The 27,943-nt window shown below is 35.8% G+C and overlaps 1 protein-coding gene across 1 annotated transcript; it reads right to left on the bottom strand.

Moving 5' to 3' along the window:
* Nucleotides 1-14: 14 nt before the first annotated feature.
* On the bottom strand, nt 15-24,669 carry LOC129221143 (sulfotransferase 1B1-like). Its single transcript, XM_054855588.1, has 6 exons — nt 24,396-24,669; nt 14,170-14,387; nt 12,237-12,366; nt 6,264-6,364; nt 2,283-2,466; nt 15-949 (listed from the first exon to the last, which is right to left on the bottom strand). The coding sequence occupies exons 1-6, from the start codon at nt 24,667-24,669 to the stop codon at nt 621-623; spliced, it is 1,236 nt and encodes a 411-aa protein (XP_054711563.1). The 3' UTR covers nt 15-620.
* Nucleotides 24,670-27,943: the final 3,274 nt, after the last annotated feature.

Below are 27,943 nucleotides of genomic sequence, written 5' to 3'. Positions count from 1 at the left end.
ATTCCAATCCTCAACATGTAATAGTATTTCATTTATTGCTCTCCAAAATAAGGGCATACCTTTCGCCGCAACATGTAAAAGTAAAATTATACACAATAAGGCCTCCTATACACGAGGCGGTTGGTGGAAAAAATGTTTCAAAAAACTATCAACTATTGCATGATGAAAAGCCTGTCAACTATTAGATGATTGGCGTTTTGTTGTCTTCACACGAGGCAACTTAGTTAAATCCACTTTTCTTCTAATAAGTCAAATTTAATCGAGCAGCTGCTGCACAATACTGTTAAAACTAAACCAAGTGGACTCAACTAGTTTACTTGTGTGCAGAGTGAATGCTTGACAAAGTCGCGATAGGTTGAGTCAACTACAAAGTTGATTCAACTCATCCGGATGAGAATGGTAGCGGCACATATGCCCGATGTTATTAACGTTATAGACATAAATTCAAAGCGAGCGATTGTAGTTCAAAGTCATTGAGAAATGAGTTCTGCTGTATGCTTTAAACTTCAATATTTTTCTATCGGCGGGCGTTTCGAGTTTTTGCATTAAACCTTCTTCAACACGTACTTCATGGTTTTACACGGGTAAAGGTATTAAGGTACTAGTAACGACATTAAATATCATAGTATGGTATCCATTGAAAGTGGATCAGGTTGTATATGCAATGAATGCATTGGTACATGTGTATAGTCAAATGGAATGTATGGCTCGGAAACTTCTGTGGGAGTCGGAGGGTCAACGGAATAGGTTTCTTCGTCTTCGGCTATTTCTTCTTTTGTTCTTTCAGGATGATTGAAAATGATTCTCCCGTGACTTAAAAAAGCTTTCATCGCTTCTTCGGGTTCAAAAACAAATGGCAAATCGCTTTTAGATGTGTAAGTCTCGCAGAGTTCATCAAAAGCTTTTGATTGTTCTGGTGTAAAATAGTTCTTCCAATCGCCAATTATGCCTACAGTGAAAAGAAAAAAGAGTGTGTGTAAATATTCAGCTTTTACTGTTAGCAGAAATTTTCAAAGCTACTGGCGCGCGGCTAGAATTCCATCGGCATCTTCTCGGTGCGTAATATTAATAGATTACCGGTATAGTTGTTACATGCATTTGTATGAATTGATATAAAAAAAGTATATGTGTATGTACTGCATTTTAATAAGTAATTGTTGTAAATATTTTGCTTATTGAAAAAATAGTTAAAGTTTTTAGTGCTAAGATAAAAAAAAAAAAAGCTGTAGAATCCTAGAAATTGCGGTGCAATCACCATCACACAATTATCGGTATATTTTAGAGTAGAAGACACTATATAGAAATTACTGTTCAAAATATTTACAGTGCAACTGTGATAAAATGTACTGTACTTCAGTAAATGTTACTATAAAATCTTCAGTCATAAAAACCATATATTGTACAGTAGATGGCTATAAATAAAAGTGAAAGTACTGTAAAAGCTACTTTTTACCATTGAATTTGAGGAAATGAACTAATTTAGTCAATGTTGCCGTAAAATCTTTAATAAGTACAACAAATTTTCTAGTAAAAACCTGTAAGTTAGAGAAGTTACTGTAAAATTCCTGAACAATTTAATGTAGAATTTGCAGTAAAATGTACTATAGTTCAGTCAATGTTACTATAAAATTTTCAGTAATAAATACCATATCTTTTGCAGTAGAAACCCACATAGGTGGAAGGTTACAAATATTGTAAATTTTACCACAGAATTTACAGTAGAATACGCTTAAAATCATTGATGTTACTGTAAAATTTATGGTAAATTTTTAAAAAATTTATAGTAAAATATTACAGTAAAATAGGCTTTTACGGTAAAAAGTACCGCAAAATTTACAAAAAATGATACCATTTTTTGTTTTTGTACCGTAAAATTTTACTGTAACATTTGATTTTTACGGTAATAGTTACTGGCAACATGGATGCCAGTAACAATCACCGTAAATTTCCCAGAAATTTTTTAACAGTGTAACAGTTCTCACCGTATTTGCTTTAAAAATGTTTAAAATGACCTTTCACAATGAAATTAGTTCAGCATTTCACTAATATGTATAGCAGTATTTGTAAAAGCACCATTAAATTGGTGAAACTTAAACTTATCACCTATATGATGGTTACAGCTAAATTTCTGCTAGATTGAACCAGTTTGTTGATGAAACATTGAACTTTATTTTTAACAGAAATTCAAATTTATGACACGTAAATTTAATCCTCAGTTGCTTTTCTATTTGAATGAATACGTAAAAGATGCCCAAAAATGGAAAATAATGGAATAAACTAACCTTTTCGCATGAATTTTGACTTGGACATGTCGAAAAGATCAGTTATAGGCAGAACTTCTCTGTTAACCATTTTATTTGTTTTCATACTTTCAAAAGTGCAGTGGTCAACTATAGTATCGATTGCTTCCTCGTTAAGAGGTTTTTCAAGAAATTCGCACAATCTTGTAACCATTCCTCGTAAGTCCTAAAATAGAAAAGCTGTTATAGCTAGTAAAATAAAATATAGTTAATCGTTTTTGTTAAATGCCTATGTATTAAGTAGGAAAAAAGTGTTTTTTCTTCATGATGCAAATTTGTTAAATCTTTCTCGCTAGAATGTATTTCATTCCGAAACCAGAAACAAGATTTCATTAAAAAATAAGTGGGTTTATAATTCTCCGTAAGTAGAAATCCATTATAATTTTTCAGCTAAATTTCACCTACGAAATTTTCACCGCTATCTAAATAGCTAATTTCAGTTTGTCCTTCTGTTGGAGTATATGTCAGTGTAAGTTTGTGCAAAACACTAGATGTAGCCAAAACGGCAACAGGCTTATCTACACTGCCATGAGCAGGTGAACGGCAGTATCTGCAGAAATGAGTTTTAGAGCTATTTGAAGAATGGAATTAGAGTTTTTTTCGCACTTTTGTTTTTCATCAGAAACCAAATAAGTTAACTTGTACAGTAAAACTAACATACAATAGATGACAAAAATGCGAAAAAAGGAAATTTTGCAGTTACTGCCCTTTACCTGCACACGGCAGTACACAACTCAAAAGTAATTTAATTGATGAGTTAAGTAAAAGATTGACATCCCAACTCTCACGACCAATGGAGACTGGAAATTTGCATTTCAATTGCACAATCAGCACATATAAAAGATGATCTGCAAAGATACTCATTGCCAGGGACGTACCGAAAGGGGAACGGGTGCAAAGGGGCAGATACATATGCACCTCCCAAGATTTTGTTCAGCAGACAGTGACAGTGGCAACAAGTTTTGAAAATCTCTGGGAGAGTTCAAATTACGACTTGAATGGAAGTGTTAGAAAAGAGGGTAAATTTTCCAAATGTAACCCCTGTTGAAAATGCGTTTCTGATATTTTTCAGCAATTAAATACTTGATGGAAACTACCAAATATTATTATACTCTACGTGATTTTTTCTACAATAATAAGTAAGAAGTACTTTAAGGGACAGTCACAGAGAAATAAAACACTAAAAATAATCTATAAGTGCATAAGAAATAGTGAATTTACTGGAACTTAAGTTTTGTTTTTCCTCTAAAAATTAATTGAGGGCAGTTTGACATTAACCATGGCTATCTGGTACACAAATGGTAGGTTAACCCTGTCTTCTGTTTTGGGTTAAGAGATAATACAGTGTCGGCAAAGAAAATCCTTACATTTGGTTGGCAATTAAAACTTAATTTGCAAACTTCGACATTAAGCAAATTCATGTATTGATATTTCCTCAAAATAATTTCTGTATGCTACAAAACTTTGCAATTACCAAATTTTGATTATTTTTTTTATTAATGAAATAATATAAACTTCGAAATTTAAAAGGTTCTGAATTTTATTTCGTATGAAACATTTTCAGTGTTTAATCTTAAATGTTAATAGTTTACGTTTATTAAAAAAACTGCACTGAGTTAACACACGGCATACAACAACTTAAATACCTCTGAAGATGGGACACCTCTATTTTAGAGACAAAATGGTCGCTCCTATTCTGCCGTGTGCAGGTAAACGGCAGTAACTGCAGATTTTTCGATTTGCATTTTTTTGCATTTTTGGAATCTATACTACTGTAGTTTTATGGTACAAACATGTTTATTTGGTTGCCGCAGAAAAAAAAAAAGCATTTTTTTATGAATGGTAATTGACAGTAACTGCTTTTTTCGCAACATTGTGCGGGAAGTCGGCAGTATGTACTTACTGCTCTTTACCTGCCCACGGCAGAATGGAAACTTTCTCCCGTGGGCAGGTAAACGGCAGTAACTGCAAATTTTTAATTTTTCCTTTTTTTGCATCTTTGAAATTTTTTTGCCCATAACCGCTCTGCCGTGAGAGGTAAACGGCAATAACTGCAAAAATTTCCATTTTCATTTTTTTTTTGCTTTTTTGAAAGACATTACTTCAGTTTTATGGTGCAAACATGTTTATTTGGTTGCCGCTAAATAAAATCAGTTTTTTATATCAGTAGTGATATGCAGTATAACTGATATTATCGTTACGTTGTGCCGGTAATCAGTAGTATGTATTTACTGCTCTATACCTGCCCATAACCATCGTCCGAAGAATGGAACAGAAATGAATCGCTGCCAAAAATTACACCAGACGCAAAAACCGTGGTCGCGGTTTTTCTTTTTTTTTTTTTCTTTTTTTTTTTTAAAGCTCAACTAAGCACAAGCAATAGCGTCTTGATGGGAGATCATTGCCCTTTATTTGGCAAATTTAGAGACAATATTGCATTTTTTAAAATGACTCCTAGTCACTTCTCATTAGATGTAGGTATGCGTGCCGGGTCGTATTTTACCATTTGGCTAAATTCGGAATTACCGCCTTGCAAAAATTAAACTTAGGGCCTCCTTCAGCGCAAGAGAGACTTAAAATAATTATTTGTTTGTAATTTTACAGGCCTCAGACATTTGTTTAAAAATGTACTTTGATTCTTCATATTCGGGTTCTAAAAACAATAAAACAAAATCAGCTCTTGCTAAAAAAAACAGTTATAAAAGATAACAAACGATTAAACAGAAGCAATTCATACTTGGCAGACGATAAATAAAAACGTAACAACAGAACGATTTTGTTCCATTTGTTTTGTTTTGTCGCAGACGATGTTTTTTCACAATTTTTAATACTAAGCTATTGCACTTTAGTTATTCGATGAGAGCCATTGTTAACACACGAATAATTTCTTTTGCCTAAATTTTCAAAGATGTTTATTGCTTTATTGCAAAGTGCGGAACATTAAACGATTTGTCATAATTTTTAAAAATGCCCAAAGAATCTTCCAGTTGCCAAGTGAAAACACAGAAACATAAATCGGGAAAAAAAAGAAATACAAAAAAGAAAGAAAATCTACTGAAGTTTTTTACTATTCAATGTTTTATTAAAGTCAAAAAATATCAACTACAAAACTGAGTTTGTTTTATCAAGGACTGTTTAAATCAGCAAGTATATCTGTATCTGGGTAGGTAAGTAAATGTTATTGCATTAAATTTATATCAAGTGGGTGTAGGTCATTTCGTTTGATACATATTTAAGTTATTTTTTAAGTAATTTTTTAATAATAAATTTATAACCAACATATTATATATATATATATATATATGTATATGTACGTATGTATGTATGTATATGTATATATAATGGCATTTATTTACATTTGTTCAAAAAAAAACATTTTTTTAAAAGTTGCATTTAAATCATTTATATTAAATTTATATCAAATGTATATATACACGGTATTTATTATTAAAATAAAATATATTATTCACTTTGCAGTAAAAATACTTCGTAATAACGTATCTACTCCGTAGTATGTCGAGTCTGTAATTATTGGTCATTCAATAGTAAATTGTGCAGTTACTGCTAATTGCTAGTCAAAAGTGTATAAAAATTACTAGTGAAAAGAGCAGGTAAACGACAGTATCTACTTGGATCAATTTTTTGATAGCAAAATCAAAATTAAACAAACTACCCAAAAAATATTTCGATATAAACATACAGAATCACCTAGAATCAAATTCCAATATTTTATTGACGTTTGTGGGAAATCAAAAACGCGTTTCTTCAAATATCTCAAAAACTCATTTTTGTAGATACTGCCTTTTACCTGCACACGGCAGTATTAGTATTCCTCCTACTGTAGATCCAGTATATGTGCTCGTATGTAATTTGTACGTTTTGAAGCAATCTTTAGTGATTTCATGTTTATATTTTAAAACTGACTAGATACGTACGACATATAAAATGAAAGCTGTTTCTTACAAGTTTCATTTCTTCATAAGACAGGAAAAACACTTTATCAGGATGCTGTTTGCAGAATTCCCAATACGGAAAAACGTGATCAAACCACGATCCATAAACAACTACAAGTGAAAAAAGTAATAATTAAAATGAAATTCGAAACCGCAAAATACCAATTCAATGTTTGAATATCAAAACATTTAATAGTACCGTAAAATGGTGGAACATTGCACCTGTAGGGATAACATTGCTCCAAAGGTTTTTTACTGATTTTCGAGGACTTCAGTGACAAAGTGGTTGAAAATGTAGACTTTCTTTCTTCCTTTCTTTCACACACACAGATTGAGGTTTCTGCTATTCCACTAAGGAAGCTTATACCTCTATTAATCCACAATGTTTCCAGGATTTTTTTTTCCCCCACGACAGTACAAAGACAACACTATAGATGGTGGTGCCATCTATTGACAGTTCGAGAGGCAATTTAGAACCAGGCCAGGAGCCGAATAACTTCCTAGTCTGGCACCCCCAGAGGTATCGTTTCACTTGGAGGACATTGTGACCACGAGCATATTTAACGTCGCCCAGTCACCATTAATGACGACGGTAGACTTTCTTTCAACTAGGTGGAAGATAATAGTGAACAGGTGGGCAAGTTGCCAATTCGAGACAAAAAATCAGTGAAAAAAACTTATACAGTTTTTGGAGCAATGTTATCTCTACAGGAGCAATGTTCCCCCATTTTACGGTACAGTGAAACCTGTGTAAATAGACCACTTGCGGTGCACTACTTTGGTTGTCAACTTAAGCGGGTGGTCAACTTATAGAGGTTGAATTATATGATAAGATCTAATTCTGTGCCTGAAAATTGCGGTCAACTTAGGTGGTTATCTTACAAGGGTGGTCAACTTTACAGGTTTTGTTGTAGCGGAATGTGTGGCAAAGTGAAATATCGGGGCAAAGCAAAATGGTGAAATATTTATTCTGCTTTTACCTCCAGCTATCTGTTAGTAATTTCACTATGTAGTCCATTCCAGACAAAAAAGAAATATCGCCGAAAGTTATTGCATATGATAATGCAAAACTTTTCAAAAGTTGATATTCATTTTGTAATATTTTGTTCTAAGTCAGAAACTATTTTTGTTACTATAAAATGATAAAGTTCTTGTTATTAACATTTTAAGTATCTATTGAGATCTTCTAATACTCGATGCAGTATTTATTTAGTTAACATTAAGCTTATTTGTATTTTAAATATTTTGTATTAGTGGTACCCGCACGGCTTTGCCCGTAATAGAAAAATTAAAAGGTCTTTTGGTTCGCCTGTATATTTACAAATAATGGTGAATTTTCTCGCCAGTTGGCTTGTACCCATGTTACGCTTCCACGTAATGATAATTTCGTATCTCACCAATTGGCTTGTGCCCATGTTACGGTTCCACGTTATGATAATTTCGTATCTCGCCAATTGGCTTGTGCCCATGTTACGGTTCCACGTTATGATAATTTCGTAATTTGCTCGTCCATCTTATGATATTTTTGTTCTTAAAATTGGAGTAGAAAAAGAACCACATCGAATTTTCGAAAAATCGCTTCAAAGTGCACACCCCCATGCTACATACTAACTTTCTGTCAAATTTCATGAAAATCGGCAGAATGGTCTAGGCGCTATGCGCGTCACAGAGATCCAGACATCCAGACATCCTACAGACATCCTCCGGACAGAGAGACTTTCAGCTTTATTATTAGTAAAGAAGACAATGAATCAAGTACATACAGGGCAAGGTGAAATAGTTTATTTCATTTACTGACTCAATCATTTATTAAATCACTTATGTATTCGTTTATTAATTAATTCATTTCCCAATCCTTTATTTAGTATTCCTCTTATTCATTCATTCATTCATTTTCTTATTTCTTCACTCGTTTAATCACTCGTTTATTTTTCTTCGTGCATTAATCAATTAATTAATTTAATTATTTGTTTATTGCTTCATTATCCTTTCATTTATTCACTCAACCTTTTATTTATTGATTTATTTGAGCAAAAGTATTTTTGTTAAATCGAATAGAAAATATTTCATTAGAAAGTTATTTAACTTTTTACTTTGTCCTTTGATTAAAAAAAAAGAAAATTTTCCACTTTACTTTGAAGACGCAAGTTTACTAGAATAAAAACTAATGCTTCATTGCAAGTTATATTCTTTATTTTTACTAATAATAAAGCTAAAGTCTCTCTGTCTGTCAGGATCTCTGTGACGCGCATAGCGCCTAGACCGTTCGGCCGATTTTCATGAAATTTGGCACAAAGTTAGTTTGTTGCATGGGGGTGTGCACCTCGAAGCGATTTTTCGAAAATTCGATGTGGTTCTTTTTCCATTCCAATTTTAAGAACAAAATTATCATAAGATAGGCGAGTAAATTACGAAATTATCATAACGTGGAACCGTAACATGGGCACAAGCCAATGGGCGAGAAAATTCAACATAAATTATTTGTAAATATACAGGCGAACCAAAAGACCTTTTAATTTTCTATTACGGGAAAAGCCGTGCGGGTTCCACTAGTATAAAATACAGTGCTTTTTCTTAATGTATTGTCATTTTAAAAACAAATTTCCATTTTGTTCATTTTAAAAAAGCTCTGTTATTTTAACTATTTCACTTTGCCCCACATTTCCCCTACATCGCAAATATTTCAAAATGAAAGAAAACGTGATTTACAATTAGTATTTTACTTCACTAATAATCATAGTATCACATATAAGGTTAGGCGTTTTCACTCACTCCGTCAAGAAATTCCTATTTATTATTCAAAAAGTTTTAAAAATCTGATATGGACACCTCGCGATTTCCTCGCACGCCAGTTAACTAATAGATATTTTTTTATAACTCTAAGGAAATAGATGCGTGTATACACATGCAAGAGCATTAGAAGTAAGAATTTTTAAATGCCTGATTTTTTACTTTTTCTCGTACCTATAAAAGAATGGTTAAAAGTTATCATTTCAAGTTTAACAAAATTTGATGTTTTCGTTGGAGTCTGAGATCTGATATAGCAACGACAAAAACTAAATGAAATGTGTAAACGAACAGGAACATAATGTAATAGTGCTTTAGAGCGAGCAGAAAATTGTCTTTAGTACTTACACTCTAGTTTACTGCGAACCGATGCTGAAAAGATTGTTTTAAAAAGATTCATGTTATAAATATCGACAATTTTAATGTGCAATACAATAGAAGTCTGGCACCGGAATAAAGTAAACGTGTCACAATGGCGAATTACAAAAAAAAAAAAAAAAAAAAATCTGCACCAGGAATTTCACTCTAAGGTGTTTAGCCGTCCACCTTACAGTCCCGACCTTTCTCCCAGCGACTTCCACTTTTGCAGCTGAAGAAATTTTTATCCGGACACCACAGACGAAGTTACCCACCGAAGAAGGCATGCAGATAGTTGTGATACTCTCGCTCCATTACGGTCGCACATGTGATGCAAAACTAGTGCATCGTAACTGGAGAATCATCGGCTCGGTGCCTGCCGGTCGAAAATCTTCCGCATACGCTAATGGTGACTGGTGAGCTTTAAATATATCGTGCACACAAAGTCCGCCAAGTTCCCATTTCAAATCAATACTTCCGGTGTGTTGGATTAGGGGTTGATCGGTTAATGGTTTGGATCGAGATACAAAGTTGTCGTCTTCTGTGCTCTGCAATTCTTTTTTCCGCATCACCCCACCTCTTAGCTTTACGCCTTAGGTTTTACCATGCGGGGGTTCACGTAAGGCCCCCCCCCCCCCTCTTCGCACGGCTGGGATCTGTAGCCGGAAGTCGTCTAGAAGCATAGGCGCCCATATGGGGGGGGGGAGGGGTGGCAAGTAGGGGCTTAGAAATTAGAATCTCCATGCTTGCAGTACTTTTTCATTTGCAAAAATGTAAACATATTTCTTCTCCAGACATTAGTGGAATAAATTACTGCAACTGTCTAACTTTAATAATTCTAATCTGTACTGAAATCGGTTTCCATGGGAAAAATATCCTGCTAAACCATGGGGAAAATATCTGAGACCCCTCCCCCCCTTAAAATTTTGAATCTGAACGCTCATGTTTAGAAATCACGTACGTCATGGTGCTTACTGCGCCGAGGAATTCCCAAAGCCGGGCGTCAGCCCAGCTGAGAGTTTACCCCTTAATGTTTGAGCTTAGTACACTGCGGAAGGTGGAAATCTTATAAGTTTTATGGGGGCAGGGGGGGGGCAGCGATCAAATTGACAAGTTGCCCGCTTGGGCTCTCGGTGGCTTTGGACCTGAGAGTGGAGTGTAATGAAACAAGACTTCAAAATCCTATTTCAAGGTGAGACAAGTGTTACAATTCCGGAAGTTCTTAAAGTTGAGAAGTGCCTGACATATTGCTGTGTCTTTTTTGCAATAAATCTTTCCAGATACAGTCTGACCACTGGTCAGATGGAAAGGCAAACATCCGGTTTAAAGGCAAAAGTGGACGCATCTAGTAGTTTTCAGGGACCTAAGCGTTTGCAGATGTACTATGTTAGTCTCCAAATTCAGCAGAGTCACATTCAAATGAACGGAGCGCGCGAATCAAATTTTTACTTTTCCCCCTCATTCTAATGGACTGGACGTTAGCCAATTCCATATAATCAGTGATCAGACTGTAATTATCTTAAAGCAGGAATTTCCAAATGGAGGGTCGAATTCAATCATTGGCTTAGCAAAAGGTGACCCAATGACCCCAAGTCACGTGACTGAACAGCGACGAGTGGTTGGCACGTTTTGCGTGAAACTAGCGAACGAAACTTGATTTCTTCCAATGCTTTGCTTTAATATCTATCACGTGACTTGACGTCTTTGCTTCATGAATAAAAATCTTCACACCCTCCATTTTATCTTTCCTCAATGGTAATTATGGTTTGTTTCTTTTTAACAGCCGTGGGAAACTTACTCTCCGAATGACCTGAGTGAAAAAGTGTCATGGAGTGCGTGCAGTGCGCAACGAGGGGAGGGGGGGGGTGAAAACACCTCCCAAAGGCATTGGTTTTAACATAAATGCAAACTCTAATACAGTAGTTTATGCATATGAAAGAGCCCCAATCATATCAAGAAACCCCTTGTAGAAAGTATTTTTGATCGAAAAACCCCCTCCAGAAGGTATTTTTGATTTAAAAGGAGCTGATGTGTGCATCACATGACTTCCTTTTACTCCAATTTAATGTCATTTTCCCATTATTGGCAATTTTAATGTGATTCAATAGTTTACTCTCTAAATATCACCATCAATGGCCAAATATAAACCAGATTTTTTTTAAAAAATCGCCAAATTTGTCGCCAAGTTGGCGACAAAACTTGGCGATCAAAAGACTGGCGATATATCGCCAAGTATCCGTCAAATTATAACACCACTTGAGTATCCATCGAAATTAACAATGATTTCCCCCCAAAAAGGTGTAAAAGATCCCTTTAGAAACACCCGAATGCAACCAAAAGGGGAGGTGCACAACTAGACCTCACTAGGAGTCTACGTACTAAATTTTAACTTTCTATGACATACTGTTCTTGAGTTATGCGACATACATACGCACATACGCACACACATACATACGTACATATGGACGTCACGAGAAAAGTTGTTGTAATTAACTCGGGGAATGTCAAAATGGATATTGCGGGTGTTTATACGTTCTTAGGCACTTATTCGCGTGCGGTCGGGTTGAAAAAAAAAAAAAACTCAACACTAATTCGGGGGTGAGCAAAATGGAAATTAAGGCCGAATTTTGAGTGAAAATTTTTTCGCGAATACAATACTTCCTTTTTTGTAAAAGGAAGTAAAAATAACCAGAAGGTATTTTTGATCACCCCCCCCCCTCCAGATGGTATTTGTGATCAAAAATCCCCCTCCAGAAGGTATTTCTGGCTGCGCTAGTGAGTGCGTGTATTTGTTTGTGAAGAAGTAACTTAATTTTATTTAACAGCATAGAACACTTACCATGGCCAGCCATGAAATGAGCTAAAAATTTATCCCATGAATCTGTTATGTTTCCCAAGAAAGTGCTCATTTTATGGTGATGATAATACGAAACTGCCGTGTCTTTAGGATTCCTCATCACATAAATTATCTGGAAAAAAAAATAATTTGACTTGTTTCACTAATCACCTCAATGGATCATTTATTATTTTTTAAAGTTTTTTTTTTTTTTTTTCAAATAACTAGGTAGTTAAACTTCTTACATTCAAGCATCATTGCTATGTGTAAATCTTATACAACTAGATAATCGTCCGTCAAGGTATGACGGGTGAAAATTGCTTCTACTCTTCTACATTTGAAGGAAGTCATTTAAATCGGATTAAAAAAAAATATTTTTGAGTCCAAGTCGGTTGCATAAACTTGCCCCGGACATGGGGCGCGCTTACGCATATCTATTTTGACACCTAGCGTGGTTCTTGTTAGTGTTTTGAACATAATATCTTACCATCGTGAAACTAAAGCAAATTTATTACAGACTAGTGTATAAAGTTGAAGCTGAAAGGGCATGAAGATAGTACTATATGGCTGTAAGCTATAAGATACGAATGTGTAACTTAATTAAAAATTAAATGGTAATTTTCAAAACTAAATAGCCGGAAAATACTAAAAATGTTTGAGACAGTTTGGAGCGAAATAAGCGTCAGGGGCACGCTAAAGTAAGACACAGTAAGAAGGATTGTAAAGGTGCTCCGACGTTCAACGCGTAAACTTGCCCCGTCGCGAAGTTTGGATTTATTTTTAACGTGCAAAAAAAGTTAATAACATTTCAATTCATTCAAATACATTCTCAAAAAAGGATATAATTGTGCTAATTTTTACTAATTTGTTATTTCTTAACTGTGTATTATTTATTCACAATGAACTCCAAAACGTTCAAAACAAAATTTGCTCAACTTACTACCAAACAGCACGACCTTGAGGGTCACGGATTTAGACAAAATCTTAGATATATGTCAAATCCCATTAAGTAAGAGCCTAGGTAAAGCGGTTTGACTACATAGGCCCTAGTTCGGCTGCAACGGGGGGGGGGGGTGTCCAAATTTATAATTTGGACCCAGATTTGCAATGGAGTTTTCTGACCATTTTTACCCCCTTTTCTGCTATTGTATACTGTTTTTAGTAAGTTGTTCTCAAATTTAAATTGGACACTATTTTTAATTTCAATAACTTGATTGACAAAATAACATAGTTATAGGATATTTACAGCTTGCAAATAAAACTAATTAATTTCGTTTTACATTAATTCTCTGCTAGTAAAAAGTATTTATTGTTTGCCAATGAAAACATTTTCGTTAACTAGATATTTATCGTCTGTAATCAAAGATATTCCACAATAATAAGCAAGAAGTAAGAGAAGGGAAAAAGCTCTAATTTATTGCACATGACACATAAAAGAACAAAAATACAAGATTGTTTTGACTCTTCAAGTAACTTAAATAATGCCTATAAAAAAAAAAAAAAATGGTGTTCTCTCTTCCACTCGTTGTACTAATAAAAGATGCCAAATCTGTTGGGACATCGAACATAGTGTCAAAGTCTGAAACCAATGGAAATGCCATTGCATTTTTGGGCCAAACTACGAACTTCGGTGGCAGCCAAACCAGGGCCTATGCAGTCAAACCGCTTTACCTGGGCTCATATCTAGTAGAAATGAACCTATATATAGAATTTTGTCCAAATCCGTGACCCTCAAGGTCGTGCCGTTTGGTCGTTAGTAAAAAACAGATTATTCTTTCTGCATGCTCGACTAATGCTCAAAAAGTTGTAAGACTATTCGCCAGGGAGTAGCATCAATCTGTTATGGCTGTTGGCTCTCCAGTTATAATTCGTTTCGAAAATAGGGCACTGCGTAAACGTGGCTCGCTCTACCCTAACTAACATTGCATTAACTTACTTTGCATTTGGCTTGTCTGAGTTCCTTTGGTAGAAGAGGAAGAGGTAAATGCGTAGCCATCAAGCGAGGCGAGTGAAGCTTTCGAAGGAACCTCAGGTGTCCAAACGGCCGTCCCACTTCTAGATGGAGAACTCGGTAAATCAGCAGTTGACGTTCCACCTTGCGAACGTCTCCTCCTTTGTAAATTAGAGAAAGGATTTCTTCTGTCCATGTTGTTCCTAAAAATGCACGAAGTGTGAGAACCTGGGTTTCGTCACCACATCAAAAATTTTAAAATATTCCAATTCAGTCGCATCCAGAGTGAACGATAGCTTCTTCTTTGTATGATATTTTGAAATACTTTGTTCGACCAGGACCTGATTACCCAGAAGGCACGGGAAGCTAGAGCTTATACTCAGAATTTTCAGGAAGCCCAAAAATTACTGAAAAACTGCTTAAATTTTCCAGATTCTGCTTTTAAAGAGATTGCAAATATTAGAAATGGTTCTGTCAAACTGTATTTATAATGCGCTTTTTACTTTCTTCTATATCTAATATATAGAAGAAAGTATTGGATTCGTGCAAATTTTCCAATTTCGAATTTTGACGGATTCGAACGTTTTGAGGTGTACTGAGTCCATTTCGACTATTTTTGGAAAATGTCTCTCTGTCTGTCTGTGTGTGTGTGTATGTGTGTCACGTCTGTGTGTGACCAGTTTTTTGTGGCCGCTCTACAGCAGAAACTACCGCATGAAATCGAACGAAATTTGGTACACATATGTGCCGCTATGTGAACTTGTGCCCATTGGTTTTTGGCGCGAATTCCTCCAAGGGGGGTGGAACAATGGGACGTTTTTTGAGCTGTGCGTGCTTGCTATTCCTCAGGAAGTAACTGGCGGAATCAAACAAAATTTGGTCCATATGTTGCCATTAACAGGAACAGGTGCTGATTCAATTTTGGTGTCAATAACTCAAACGGGGGTTGAGCTATAGAACGTTTTTTGTCGTCAATTGTGACTGCTGTATCTCAATAAATAATGAACGGAATGAAAGAAAAATTTATCGGCAAGTAGCCCTTAGTGGGTAAAAGAGCTGATTTTATCTTGGTGTCAACAGCTAACTAGTATGTTGTGGCCATCACGAAACTTTCTTCTATATTTTTCTTTTTTTTTCTGATCCCTCCCCATGCTTGACGAGGAAGCAATATTCCCAACAAAAACAAAATGACACATGCAAAAACTTGACGACCATCCCAATGTCTGAATTATTGCAAAAGCAAAGCAAAGAGTGAAAATTGAAAGTTATTTTAAAAGCCTTGCTTGAATTAATTACAAATATTTTATTTATTAACAAACATAAGATGGAATGATTGAATGATTTTAAATCATTCCGATCATTTGCATACAATTAAAATCACGAGAAATACGCAGACGATAATCTATTACGATTTATCTTTCTTATTGTTGCATTAATAAAGCTATTTTTACTTTCTTCTATATCTAATATATAGAAGAAAGTATTGGATTCGTGCAAATTTTCGAATTTCGAATTTTGACGGATTCGAACGTTTTGAGGTGTGCTGAGTCCATTTCGACTATTTTTGGAAAATGTCTGTCTGTCTGTGTGTGTGTGTGTATGTGTGTGTGTATGTGTGTGTGTGTGTGTGTGTGTATGTGTGTCACGTCTGTGTGTGACCAGTTTTTTGTGGCCGCTCTACAGCAAAAACTACCGCATGAAATTGAACGAAATTTGGTACACATATGTGCCCCTATGTGAACTTGTGCCCATTGGTTTTTGGCGCGAATTCCTCCAAGGGGGGTGGAGCAATGGGACGTTTTTTGAGTTACGCGTGCTTGCTATTCCTCAGGAAGTAACTGGCGGAATCAAAGAAAATTTGGTCCATATGTTGCCCCTAACAGGAGCAGGTGCTGATTTAATTTTGGTGTCAATAGCTCAAATGGGGGTTGAGTTATAGAACGTTTTTTGTCATCAATTGTGACTGCTGTATCTCAAGAAATAACGAACGGAATCAAACAAAAATTTTTTGACAAGTAGCCCTTAGTGGGTATAAGAGCTGATTTTATTTTGGTGTCAACAGCTAAAAAGGGGGTAGCGCAATCGCCCGTTCTTTTTTTCCCTTGTGAGTGCCCTATCTCAAGAAGTAATGCTACGTTCTGGTTGAAATTTGGAATATATGTGAATCCATACGTAAACAGGCTTTGGTTCAATTTTGACTCCAATCGCTCCAAGAGGTGTTGATTTTTTTTTTTTTTTTTTTTTTTTGCGAATAAAAATAGTTTTATTAATGCAACAATAAGAAAGATAAATCGTAATAGATTGTCGTCTGCGTATTTCTCGTGATTTTAATTGTATGGAAATGATCGGAAATATTATCTCAATGATTTAAAATTTTTAACTGTTGCCATCTTATGTTTGTTAATAAAGAAAATATTTGTAATTAATTCAAGTAAGGCTTTTAAAGTAACTTTCAATTTTCGCTCTTTGTTTTGTTTTTACAATAATTCAGACATTGGGATGGTCGTCAAGTTTTTGCACGTGTAATTTTATTTTCGTTAGGAATATTGCTTCCTCGTCAAGCATGGGGAGGGATCAGAAAAAGGAAAAATATAGAAGAAAGTTTCGTAATGGCCACAACATACTAGTTTTTATTCGCAAAAAAAAAAAAAAAAAAAAAAAAATCAACACCTCTTGGAGCGATTGGCGTCAAAATGGAACCAAAGCCTGTTAACATATGGATTCACATATATTCCAAATTTCAACCAGAACGTAGCATTACTTCTTGAGATAGGGCACTCACAATGGAAAAAAAGAACGGGCGATTGCGCTACCCCCTTTTTAGCTGTTGACACCAAAATAAAATCAGCTCTTATACCCACTAAGGGCTACTTGCCGATGAATTTTTCTTTCATTCCGTTCGTTATTTCTTAAGATACAGCAGTCACAATTGACGACAAAAAACGTTCTCTAGCTCAACTCCTGTTTGAGCTATTGACACCAAAATTGAATCAGCACCTGCTCCTGTTAGGGGAAATATATGGACACATTTTGTTTGATTCCGCCAGTTACTTCCTGAGGAATAGCAAGCACGCGTAACTCAAAAAACGTCCCATTGCTCCACCCCCCTTGGAGGAATTCGCGCCAAAAACCAATGGGCACAAGTTCAGATAGGGGCACATATGTGTACCAAATTTCGTTCGATTTCATGCGGTAGTTTTTGCTGTAGAGCGGCCACAAAAAACTGGTCACACACAGACGTGACACACACACATACACACACACATACATACACACACACATACATACACACACACAGACAGACAGACATTTTCCAAAAATAGTCGAAATGGACTCAGCACACCTCAAAACGTTCGAATCCGTCAAAATTCGAAAATTTGCACGAATCCAATACTTTCTTCTATATATTAGATATAGAAGAAAGTAAAAAGGGGGTAGCGCAATTAACCCGTTCTTTTTTTCCATTGTGAGTGCCCTATCTCAAGAAGTAATGCTACGTTCTGGTTGAAATTTGGAATATATGTGAATCCATGTGTAAACAGGATTCGGTTCAATTTTGACGCCAATCGCTCCAAGAGGTGTTGATTTTTTTTTTTTTTTTTTTTTTTTTTTTTGCGAATAAAAATAGCTTTATTAATGCAACAATAAGAAAGATAAATAGTAATAGATTGTCGTCTGCGTATTTCTCGTGATTTTAATTGTATGGAAATGATCGGAAATATTATCTCAATGATTTAAAATTTTTAACTGTTGCCATCTTATGTTTGTTAACAAATAAAATATTTGTAATTAATTCAAGCAAGGCTTTTAAAATAACTTTCAATTTTCGCTCCTTGGGATGGTTGTCAAGTTTTTGCATGTGTAATTTTGTTTTTGTTGGGAATATTGCTTCCTCATTAAGCATGGGGAGGGATCAGAAAAAAATATATATATAGAAGAAAGTTTCGTGATGGCCACAACATACTAGTTAATTTTGTGACATGATAAATCTATTTCAACAATTCACTGTTGAGAATTACAGAGCAAACATATGAGGCAGTGAGAAGCAAAGGGATGTAAGTGGCAAAATTAAAAATTTGGAGATAACCAGTACACATGATAGGTGAACCACTCCTCTTTCTTAGGGCAAGAGATGGTACTAGTAGCCCTGGTAGTTGCTGCTATACAGCATGATTTAGAAAAAAAAATCAATGAAAGTCTACGTAGGATGTTATCTTTAAACGCGTTTTGCTCAAAGCTTGAAAATGTCACTTACATCCCTTTGCTTCTCACTGCCTCATATGTAGTGTAAAAAAATATTTTTGTCAGGTAGGTGGAAAGGACAAACATTGATCTGGATTCTGACAGGGTCGCTTTTAAAAAATACCGCTCATAACATCGATGAGTTTTATTTAAATATGCATTGAATTTTTTAAAAAAATTCACTAAACCAAACTCGGGGGGGGGGGGGGTGCTGAAATAAGACGGAGCCTTGTGTTCGACAATGAAAATGCAGTGAAGTAAGACATAAAAGAATGAACTTATAGAGTGTGCAACATCAGTTCCGTTATTTCTGCCAGACGAAGAAATTTTGTTTTTGTCTTGGAGGATAGTAATAGAAGAGAATGCCAAACCACCGTCAACGGAGGCATTTCCAGTGGACAGATGATTTTACGAGGGGTATGATGATCGGACTGAGAAGGGCAGGTTGGTCCTTATGTCACATCGCAGCTGATACAAATATGAATGCCTCCACGGTGCATCGACTCTGGCGAGGATGGTTGGAGCAAAGAAATGTGGCAAGTTTGAGGGTTGCGGGTGTAGCCAGAGTGACGTGACGTCAGCAGGCGTGGATCGACGCATCCACTGACAAGAGGTGGCAACTCCTCAAAAGCCACGTGTACCTCCATTTTGATGCATGTGCAAAACACCCTGATTGTTCCCATATCGGCCAGAACCATTTCCCATCGACTGGTTGCAAGCAGCCTGCACTCACGGCATCCGTTAACAAGACTGCCATTGACCCCACAGCACAGAAGTCAACGTTTGGAATGGTGCCGTGCTACTTGGATGACGGAATGGCGGAAGTTCGTGTTCTCAGATGAGTCACGCTTCTGTTTTTCTAGTGATAATCGCCGCATACCAGTATGGCGTCGATGAGGAGACAGGTCTAATCCGGCAGCAACTGTGCAGCACCTCACCACTCGACAATGCGGCATCATGGTTTGGGGCGCTATTGTGTATGATACCACGTCACCTCTAGTTCGTATTCAGGGCACTATGACTTCCGAACGATACGTGCAGAATGTGCTGCGGCCGGTGGCAATACCTTACCTTCAGGGGGTGCCCAATGTAATTTTTCAGAAGGATAACGCTCGACCACATAGGAGTCGCAGTCTCAACATGCTTAACAAGGTGTAGGTGATTTTGTGGCAACCCTACTAGTCTGGTCTGTCATCAATCGAATACGTGTGGGATGTGATTGGACGCCGTTTGCAAACTCTGTCTCTGCCTAGTAAAGAGGACGAACTTTGGCAAATGGTTGGCAGGGGATCCTGAGGGATGGAGAGCCATCCCTCAGGACACCATCCACACTCTTATTGTCTCTGTACCTAAACTTTTTTGTTTATACGATAATTTCACGGCTGTAATTCATAACGCAGGGGTGCCCACCTGGAGCGGGGGGGTGGGGGTCATGGCACAGACTGCGCCATTAAAATTTTTAAGGGGGAGTTTTGAGGGGTACTTTTTTAAATGAGGGGGGCTCTTTCTTTTGGGGGTCATCTCAATATTTAAGGGGGTCGCGCCCTTGCTCTTAGGAGGGCATCCCTGCATAATGTCAATTTTAAATCGAAAAGTTTTCTTGCTCAAACTTGTTTAAATTTAACCATACTTGCGGATCGAATTAGGCCTTAATTTTATTTACAACGGCGTTTCCAAACAACTCTTTTTGTCTTATGAGCGAGCATTTTACTGTTTAAAAACAAACTTTCTAGTAAACTGATTCTCTGTCTTAAGATCTGATCAAATTGATATTACACATAATCAATCGGCCATGCCTAAATTCAATGAACATAGTCGGAAATCCGCGAAACCTCTGAGGAAGAAAAGACATGCTGCTTCTAGCAAGCTGTCATCGACGAGTGAGGGACTGGCTGCTTCCAGTAAATTGCCATCAACGAGGAAGAGACGGGGAAGTAATAGTAAACAGTCATCAACAAGGAAAAGGCGGGCTGCTTCATCACAGCGAAAAACCCCTTTCGATACTATGTATCTGCATGGTCTCATGCAGCAGAACTTCGCAGTACCAGTTGATCCCGGCGCAAGTATGTTCTTGCAAGGTAAAGTAGACATTACGTTTATAAAAACTTCTTATATAGCTTTGTTTGAAAGATAGGGGATATTTCGATAATTGGGAATCTGGCGATTTCTTTCAATTGGCATCAAATTTTTGGCACCAATGCAAGAGCGAGAGAAGTTTTTCCTTTGCAAATGTAAACAAAAAGAAAAAATAATACGGAAATATCGAGGCATATAGGTTTACCATAAAACAGCAGAGGAAAGGGATACCAAAAGAAGTTTTATGCCAAAAAATTTGGCGACCGCCCCAGATTCCCAATCATTGAAATGTAAGACCAATAATAATTCTTTTTGACTAACTATTCATTGTACACCAATGCAAGAGCGAGAGAAGTTTTTCCTTTGCAAATATAAACAAAAAGAAAAAATAATACGGAAATATCGAGACATATAGGTTTACCATAAAACAGCAGAGGAAAGGGATACCAAAAGAAGTTTTATGCCAAAAAATTTGGCGACCGCCCCAGATTCCCAATCATTGAAATGTAAGACCAATAATAATTCTTTTTGAAGAATTTCGATTTTTTATGGTAGACAAGTTGCAAAATTGGGGGCAATAGGATCATGCCAAAATGGTGGGGGAAAAAACCTGTTGCTAAAACAGCTACTACCACTTTTGCTCGCCTTACTTTTATTTTTCATTTTAATTGAACTTTTAACTCTAATTAATGACTGGTTTTCGTTATTTGAGGGTAATTATGATAACGTGGAACACCTTAATGCGCAATCAATTTTTTTTTTTGCTAAACTATATTGTCAAAAACAGCGTTCCCGTTCATCAATTTAGGGGGCGATAGCATTTGGTAACTTATAAAAAAAATCCAGTAATATAAAAGAAAAAACTTGAAAAGACATCGGCGACCTAATGAGCCTCAATTCAATTATTCTTCGATAGGTGATGAATCATAAGAAATTCGTGTTCGAACTTGAGCGTTTCGTTAGAAATGATTATGTGTTCGTAAATGATACTTTTACGAAAATCTACCTGGCTAATGGGCGGTAATTTACTGAATTACTGCCTTGCCTTCAATCTTCGAGTTGAACCGAACCATTGCTTCGGTCACTCGTCTGGTCTGTGCTAATTCTATGTTAGCTACCAGTTTGTTTGGCACTCTTTGCTTCCTTAAGAGATTTTCCATCTCCAGCTCAGTCACTTTCCTATGCCGGGCTGATGAGTGCTAATAAGCACGATACTGCAGTCCTCGGCTGGAAATGACTGAACTGGTGGTGTATTTCATGTATTTATGCTTTAGCCCTGGCTAATGAGCGGTAATTTACTGACTATAAAAGTAGCTTGACAGTACCATTCTCCTTAGTTCCATAGTTTCATCGGTGTTGGGAAGTCTGTAAAGAGTTACTGAGAAATATTAATTCTAATGCTTGTACACGAATCTCTTACCCATTCTCTGGAGTTATTAAATAAAAGCATCAATTTATTTAGCAGTCTTGGAAGGAACTAGTATGGCGCAACCACTATGGTTGCTCTACTGTTGTGGAATGCTGCCAAATAGGAAATCTTTAGTTTCCAGTATCGACAAATCCTTTGTTTACAGTACAGTTTCGAAAACTTTACCTAATGTGGAAGGTAAAGAGACCGAGTTTGAAAATGCGGGTTATCGGGAATGCGCGCACAATAAGTTTTTCGAAATGGGTTTTTTTCGTTGTCGCAGGATGTGGGCAAAATTTCTGGTCTAGGCTTAATTTTAGAAAATCTGCTGTACTCCACACCTGTGTACTGTAGTCAGCCAACATTCCCGTGTTTTACACTGTAGTCGAAACTTAAACCAAGATCAGGGCTGCAGTTAGAAAAAAATATTCAAGAGAATGATCCTTTATTTTAAAGAGAAGTGTCAGTTGACGGGTGTTTGTCAGGCCAAAAAAATGATCAGTTCGGATCACTTGTGCTCTCATAAATTCAAAAATCAGACTTTTTACTTTTGAAGGGGCCTTGAAACCTATATGCATTGAATTCAGATTATTTTTATAATAATATGCGAACTATTTCGTCCAACGGCGTTCCCCAACTACAGCAACTAACTGCAGCACTGAGCAAACTCCTGTTCAGAGGTAACTCACATTTGGGAAAATGCCAACAGGTGTTCTCCAGTACCTGGGAGCTGAAATATTGGAGAAGAGTTTTGCTGTAACAAGGGAAAGGGCACAAAAAGGAAAAGAATATCTCATCACTGCAGCTGACGTGAAGAAAGCCGTGGAAGACGACGAGGAACTGAGCTACTTGATTCGTGTTAGCAATAACAGACCACCCTCTTCGACAGAAATAACCAAGAAAACGGCAAAAACAGAAGACTTTTCAGAATATGAGCAACAAGAGGAAAGTAGTTCTTCCTCTCAAGTAGACGAAGCTTCTCAATCAGCTGATTCGAGCGACGGAAAAAAGACATCTTCTTTTATGAGGAGGTTCAGACTGACAAAAAAGAAGCCTTCGAAATAGGCTATAAGAGAAAACAAATTGGTCTCCAGTATTTGTACCTACTTGTTAAAATATTTTATAAATCGATTTTTTAATTTTTTTTTTTTTGAAATTGCATGTTATGTTGCAAACAAAATGACAAACTGCTTCTTCTAACAATCGTGTCAACAGGCGAGGTAATGAGTGATGTCAACCTCTTCAAATTAATTGTTGTTGTTGTTATTTTCTTCTGCCAGCTAGGGTGGCAATTTGGGGGGTGCGCTGCTTCACTTTTCCAACTGTACCGCGATTTGGTGCGAAGTCCGACCTCTACAGTAGACACATGCCATAAGGGCCCGTTCATAAAGTAGGCAACCATTCACAACACAAAAACATATTCACACAAAGGAAAAACAAGGACAGGAGAGCGAAAGTACGTCTATGCCCAAGCCGGGATTCAAATCCAGGACCTCCCCATCGCAGTCAGACTCCTCTGACCACTAGACACCGCGGGCTGCTTCAGATTAATTACACCCAAACCTGTTTTTATTACTACAGTAATAAAAAAGCATGGGGTGCTGTCTATTTACATTTTTGCTTAGACAACAAATAGAAGAAATTCAAAACAACTGATAAGAAGCCCCCCACGCTTTTTTTGTATTACATTAAAATTAAGTGATTGGTCAACTACTATCATCCAAAGATTATTTTTCATTTTTTAGTTCATTTTGCTACGAAAGCGTGTTTTTTTAGTTTTTTAAACTATTATTTTATTTTTCTGTTTTTTAGTCTTATGTTGGAGAATTATCAGGCGAGGAAACTATTTATAAAACGAGTGCGAGGTAATATCTTAAAGTTAAGATAAGGGCACCCCGATGGGAAGCTACTGTGAGTCATCGATGTATGTTTGCGGAAATCATATTTATACTTGAAAATTTGAGATGCATTTAAATAAAAGTTTTGTTCAACAATGGTCTGATCAGCAATGAATTTCCAATTGAAAGCTCCCCTAAATTTTGGCATGAAATTAGCTAAAAACAATTATATTTCATGTTCTAATTACCTTGGAACATTGGAACAAATTTTGTCTGATGCAGAAAAATGAAAAGTTTTTGTAGATATTTTTAAATAATTTTTGCGAGCATTTTTTAATGTATTTTTTTTTAATTTTTCCTTTTTCACATTTGTTGGATTTATGCCAAAATATTGATTAAAATTGGAGGAAACTAACAATTAAAAGAGTTAATTAATTAATTTGATTATAGAATATTGCATTGTCATCGGGTCTGAGGTCGCGAGCCAAATTTCAAAAGAATCCGATCGCAGGAAGTGGGCGAAATTTGAGCTGCAAGATTACGTTACAGGATACATACATACATACATACATACATACATACATACATACATACAGGTGAAGCTAATAAAAGCGTGTTAAAAATGAAATAAATCAACTGCTGTGTACCTGATTTTGGATAAGTAATAACGAAAACATCATCTTCTCTGATTGGCATATCCTCAAGTCCTTCGAGAACGCTAGGTGGCACCAAGTAACCTTGTAACAGAACTCCTCGGAACAGCTGTGCTTCAGGAACAGAGGCGACATATTCTGCTCTTAAAGGGTCTGACTCTAGTGTAGGATCATCTATAGCTTGAATAACTTCTTTCTTTTTTCTTTTTCTGAACCCATTAACAAAACTAGCCAGCGGGCTCTTGTACAACAGCTTCAAGGAAAGCATCTAAGTTGAAGAAATAAATGAATCAATAAATTAATCTAGCATAAAATTCTACTTCTCGTAAACTAAATGCACACTGATACTTTGGACATAGTTCTCATCCAAATAATTATACGGGAGACTGGGTACAGTTGATACTGGGTGACGTTGATATACAAGGGCTGTAATTATCGGGCACATATGTGCCTAGAGTTTTATGATAAAGCAACCAACTTATTTATTCGACATAATACGTGCACGGAAGAGCTTGATAGAGCTTTTTGATTGAGAATTACTCGTAAAAAAATGTTTTTTTGTACACAAAAGTACATTTTTTATGGTTTGATTTCCACTGTCATATAAGATGTTTAGTAATGGGGTTGTTTCCTTCAGTCAAAAGTACTGTTTTTAGTCACTGAAATTTATAGAATAATAATAATAATTAATAACAAGGATCTTTCTACCGTGTTTCCACGTTGTGATAATCGAATTAAATAGTGTGCTTTACGCTTGCTATCAACCATATCGTGAGTAAAGATGCGAAATAAATATTGTGGTCTGTGAATGGCAACACTGAATGGCATTTCATCATTTGTGATGTCATCGGCAGAAGCATAAACAATGAAAGCGCACCGATTAAAGTATTTTTTTTTTTAAATATTAAACTTGGTCAAATTATTTAAAACATTGGTCAGATCCAATGTTTTTAAATATGCTCTTTCAGAAAAAAATACTTTTAAAATTTCGGAAACGACCCCAGTATATACCCCAGTAATTCGGGCTTTAAATCCTCATATTTCGGTAACGGGGACGTGAGGACAAGTAATTAAACGTCCAGAAACATGTTTTGCTTGGCTCTTTCGATATTGCTACTTATTTCAAATTTGTTCATTATTAAACTATCGTGTGCTTTCCTGGTTAGCTGTCGATTTTAGTTTTGATCTTTCCAATTCTGTACCTCAGAGCCAGAAGGACGTAAATCACATTACGGGGATTTTACAGGAGAGAGGAAAAACTTTTTTCTAGCGCATGCAAAGGATGGGACGCGCACTCTTTTAACCCTCGTAAAAAATTGAAAAGTTTTTTTTTTTTGAAAGAATTTGCGGAATTCGCAATTACAATAAACTATAGAGGGCGCTGCAGCCACAGTCTAATGATGGATGAAAAAGGTAAAAGAAACAAATGCCGGAACTTATACCTTACTTTGAAGCATAGTGAATGAGAGTAATTTTTCATCGTGTTTGTGGGAAGCATTCTTTTCTATTCCTCTGAAATTACATTAACCACAAACTGTCTGAAGTCTATGATTTACCCCAAAGAAAACACATGGAACGGAATGTTTTACCTTTTTCGGTAGTATTGTTAATCACCGCAAGATAGCGTATTCGAGCTCTGGAGTTGCGAATTTGTGGGTTGACAAAAATGCCTTGATTTTAATTTTGCATGACTCGATTTGGGAAAAATACTTTTAAATTCAAAAACTATTTGCCATTTTTGTCCGTAGCTTTGACAAAAATATTATATATACTACGAAACGTGACGTGTTAGAAATCCATATCATTTGGCAATTTTGTTTACAATTGTGCAAGTAATTCAATACACGTAGAATTATTCATGTTAGAAAAATCGTGTCACATTGTTATTTGTTTACTCCAATTTTAATCATTTTTGCATAAATCCATTAATATGAGAACGAAAAATGCTTGCACGAATTAGAATTAACTATCGGTAGAAGCTCCTGATTTTTCTGCATCAGATAAAATTTGTTTCAATGTTTCAAGGTCATTAGATCGGGAGTTGATTCTTTTAAACTAATTTCATGCCAAAATGTAGGTAAGCCTTCAATTGGCAATTCATTGTCGATCACTGCCATTGTTAAACATTGTTTCTATTGAATACTAGTGGCACCCGCACGGCTCTGCCCGTAGTAGAAAATTAAAAGGTCTTCTGGTTCGCCTATTTTTTTTACAAAAAGTGTATGGTGAATTTCTCGCCAATTGGCTTGCCCATGTTACGATTACACGTTATGATAACTTGGTAATTTACTCGTCCATCTTATGATAATTTTGCTTTTCTTAAAATTGAAATAGAAAAAGAACGAAATAGAGTTTTCAAAAATCGCTTCGAGGTGCACACTTCCCTTCTACAAACTAACTTTGTACCAAATTTCATGAAAATCGGCAAAATCGGCGCGTCACAGAGATCCAGACATCCTCCAGACATCCAGAGAGACTTTCAGCTTTATTATTAGTAAGGAAGTAATTATATCAATATAATTTTGACGCACATACGTACATTGATGACTGTGACTGGAATGGATTAGTTGGATTAGACAAGTACTCGACAGGATACTTATCCGAGCAATTGAGCGTTTTTAGAGCTCGACTGTTACACCTTAAGGAGTATAATGGTTCGTTTTGGAGTCCAAGAGATCCCCGTTTCGAATGTTACCCGAGCCTTTTAGTCGTTTTTTTTTTGGGGGGGGGGGGGGGTTGATGCAAAAAATCTTGAATTAAGTTAAAATAAATAGATATTCATAAAACAAGTAAAGCTAAAAAATAAAAAATAAATCTATAGTTTAAAATACTAAAAAAATGCGCTTTTGTAGCACTATGAACTAAAAAGTAAAAAATAATCTTTGGATGTTAAGTATTATTAAATAATTGACCAAACGGTTAACTTTTATGCAAAAAAAAAAAAAAAGCATAAAAGCGTGGGGTGCTTCATATCAGTTGTCTTAAATTTATTCCATTTGCTGTCCCTGCAAAAATGTAAATAGACAGCACTCCACAGTTTTTTTTTTACATTAAAGTTGAGTGTTCGGTCAATTATTTTATCATACTTAACATCCAGATTATTTTTTACTTTTTAGTTCATATTGCTATAAAAGCGTGTTTTTTTTTTTTAGCTTTTTAAACTATAAATTTATTTTTAAACAACTATACTAGTTATTTATATTTTTTGACCATACAACTCTATTTTTTTAACCTCATGTTGTCCTAGTATCATCCATAGATACATTGAAAAAAAAGGGTATTTTCCCTTAATTCAAAAATCGATCTTACATAACAAAATAGCGTTTTTTCCTTGAACGGAGAAAAAAATGACTTAATACCATTTTGAAACAAGCTTTTTCACTTGTGGTTAGAGTTCTAACAATGTGAAACAATGCCCGACTTTGTCAGTTGCTGATTTAAATAATGATTCAGATAATTATTTAAAAGAGAAACCATTTTGTAAGTAATACGAACTAATGATTCATTTAACACTGAGAATAATGGGGTCGTTTCCAAAATTT

This window comes from Uloborus diversus, chromosome 4 (genome assembly GCF_026930045.1).
Source record: "Uloborus diversus isolate 005 chromosome 4, Udiv.v.3.1, whole genome shotgun sequence".
Taxonomy (NCBI): Eukaryota; Metazoa; Arthropoda; class Arachnida; order Araneae; family Uloboridae; genus Uloborus; species Uloborus diversus.
This window is presented reverse-complemented; position numbering and strand designations above follow the sequence as displayed.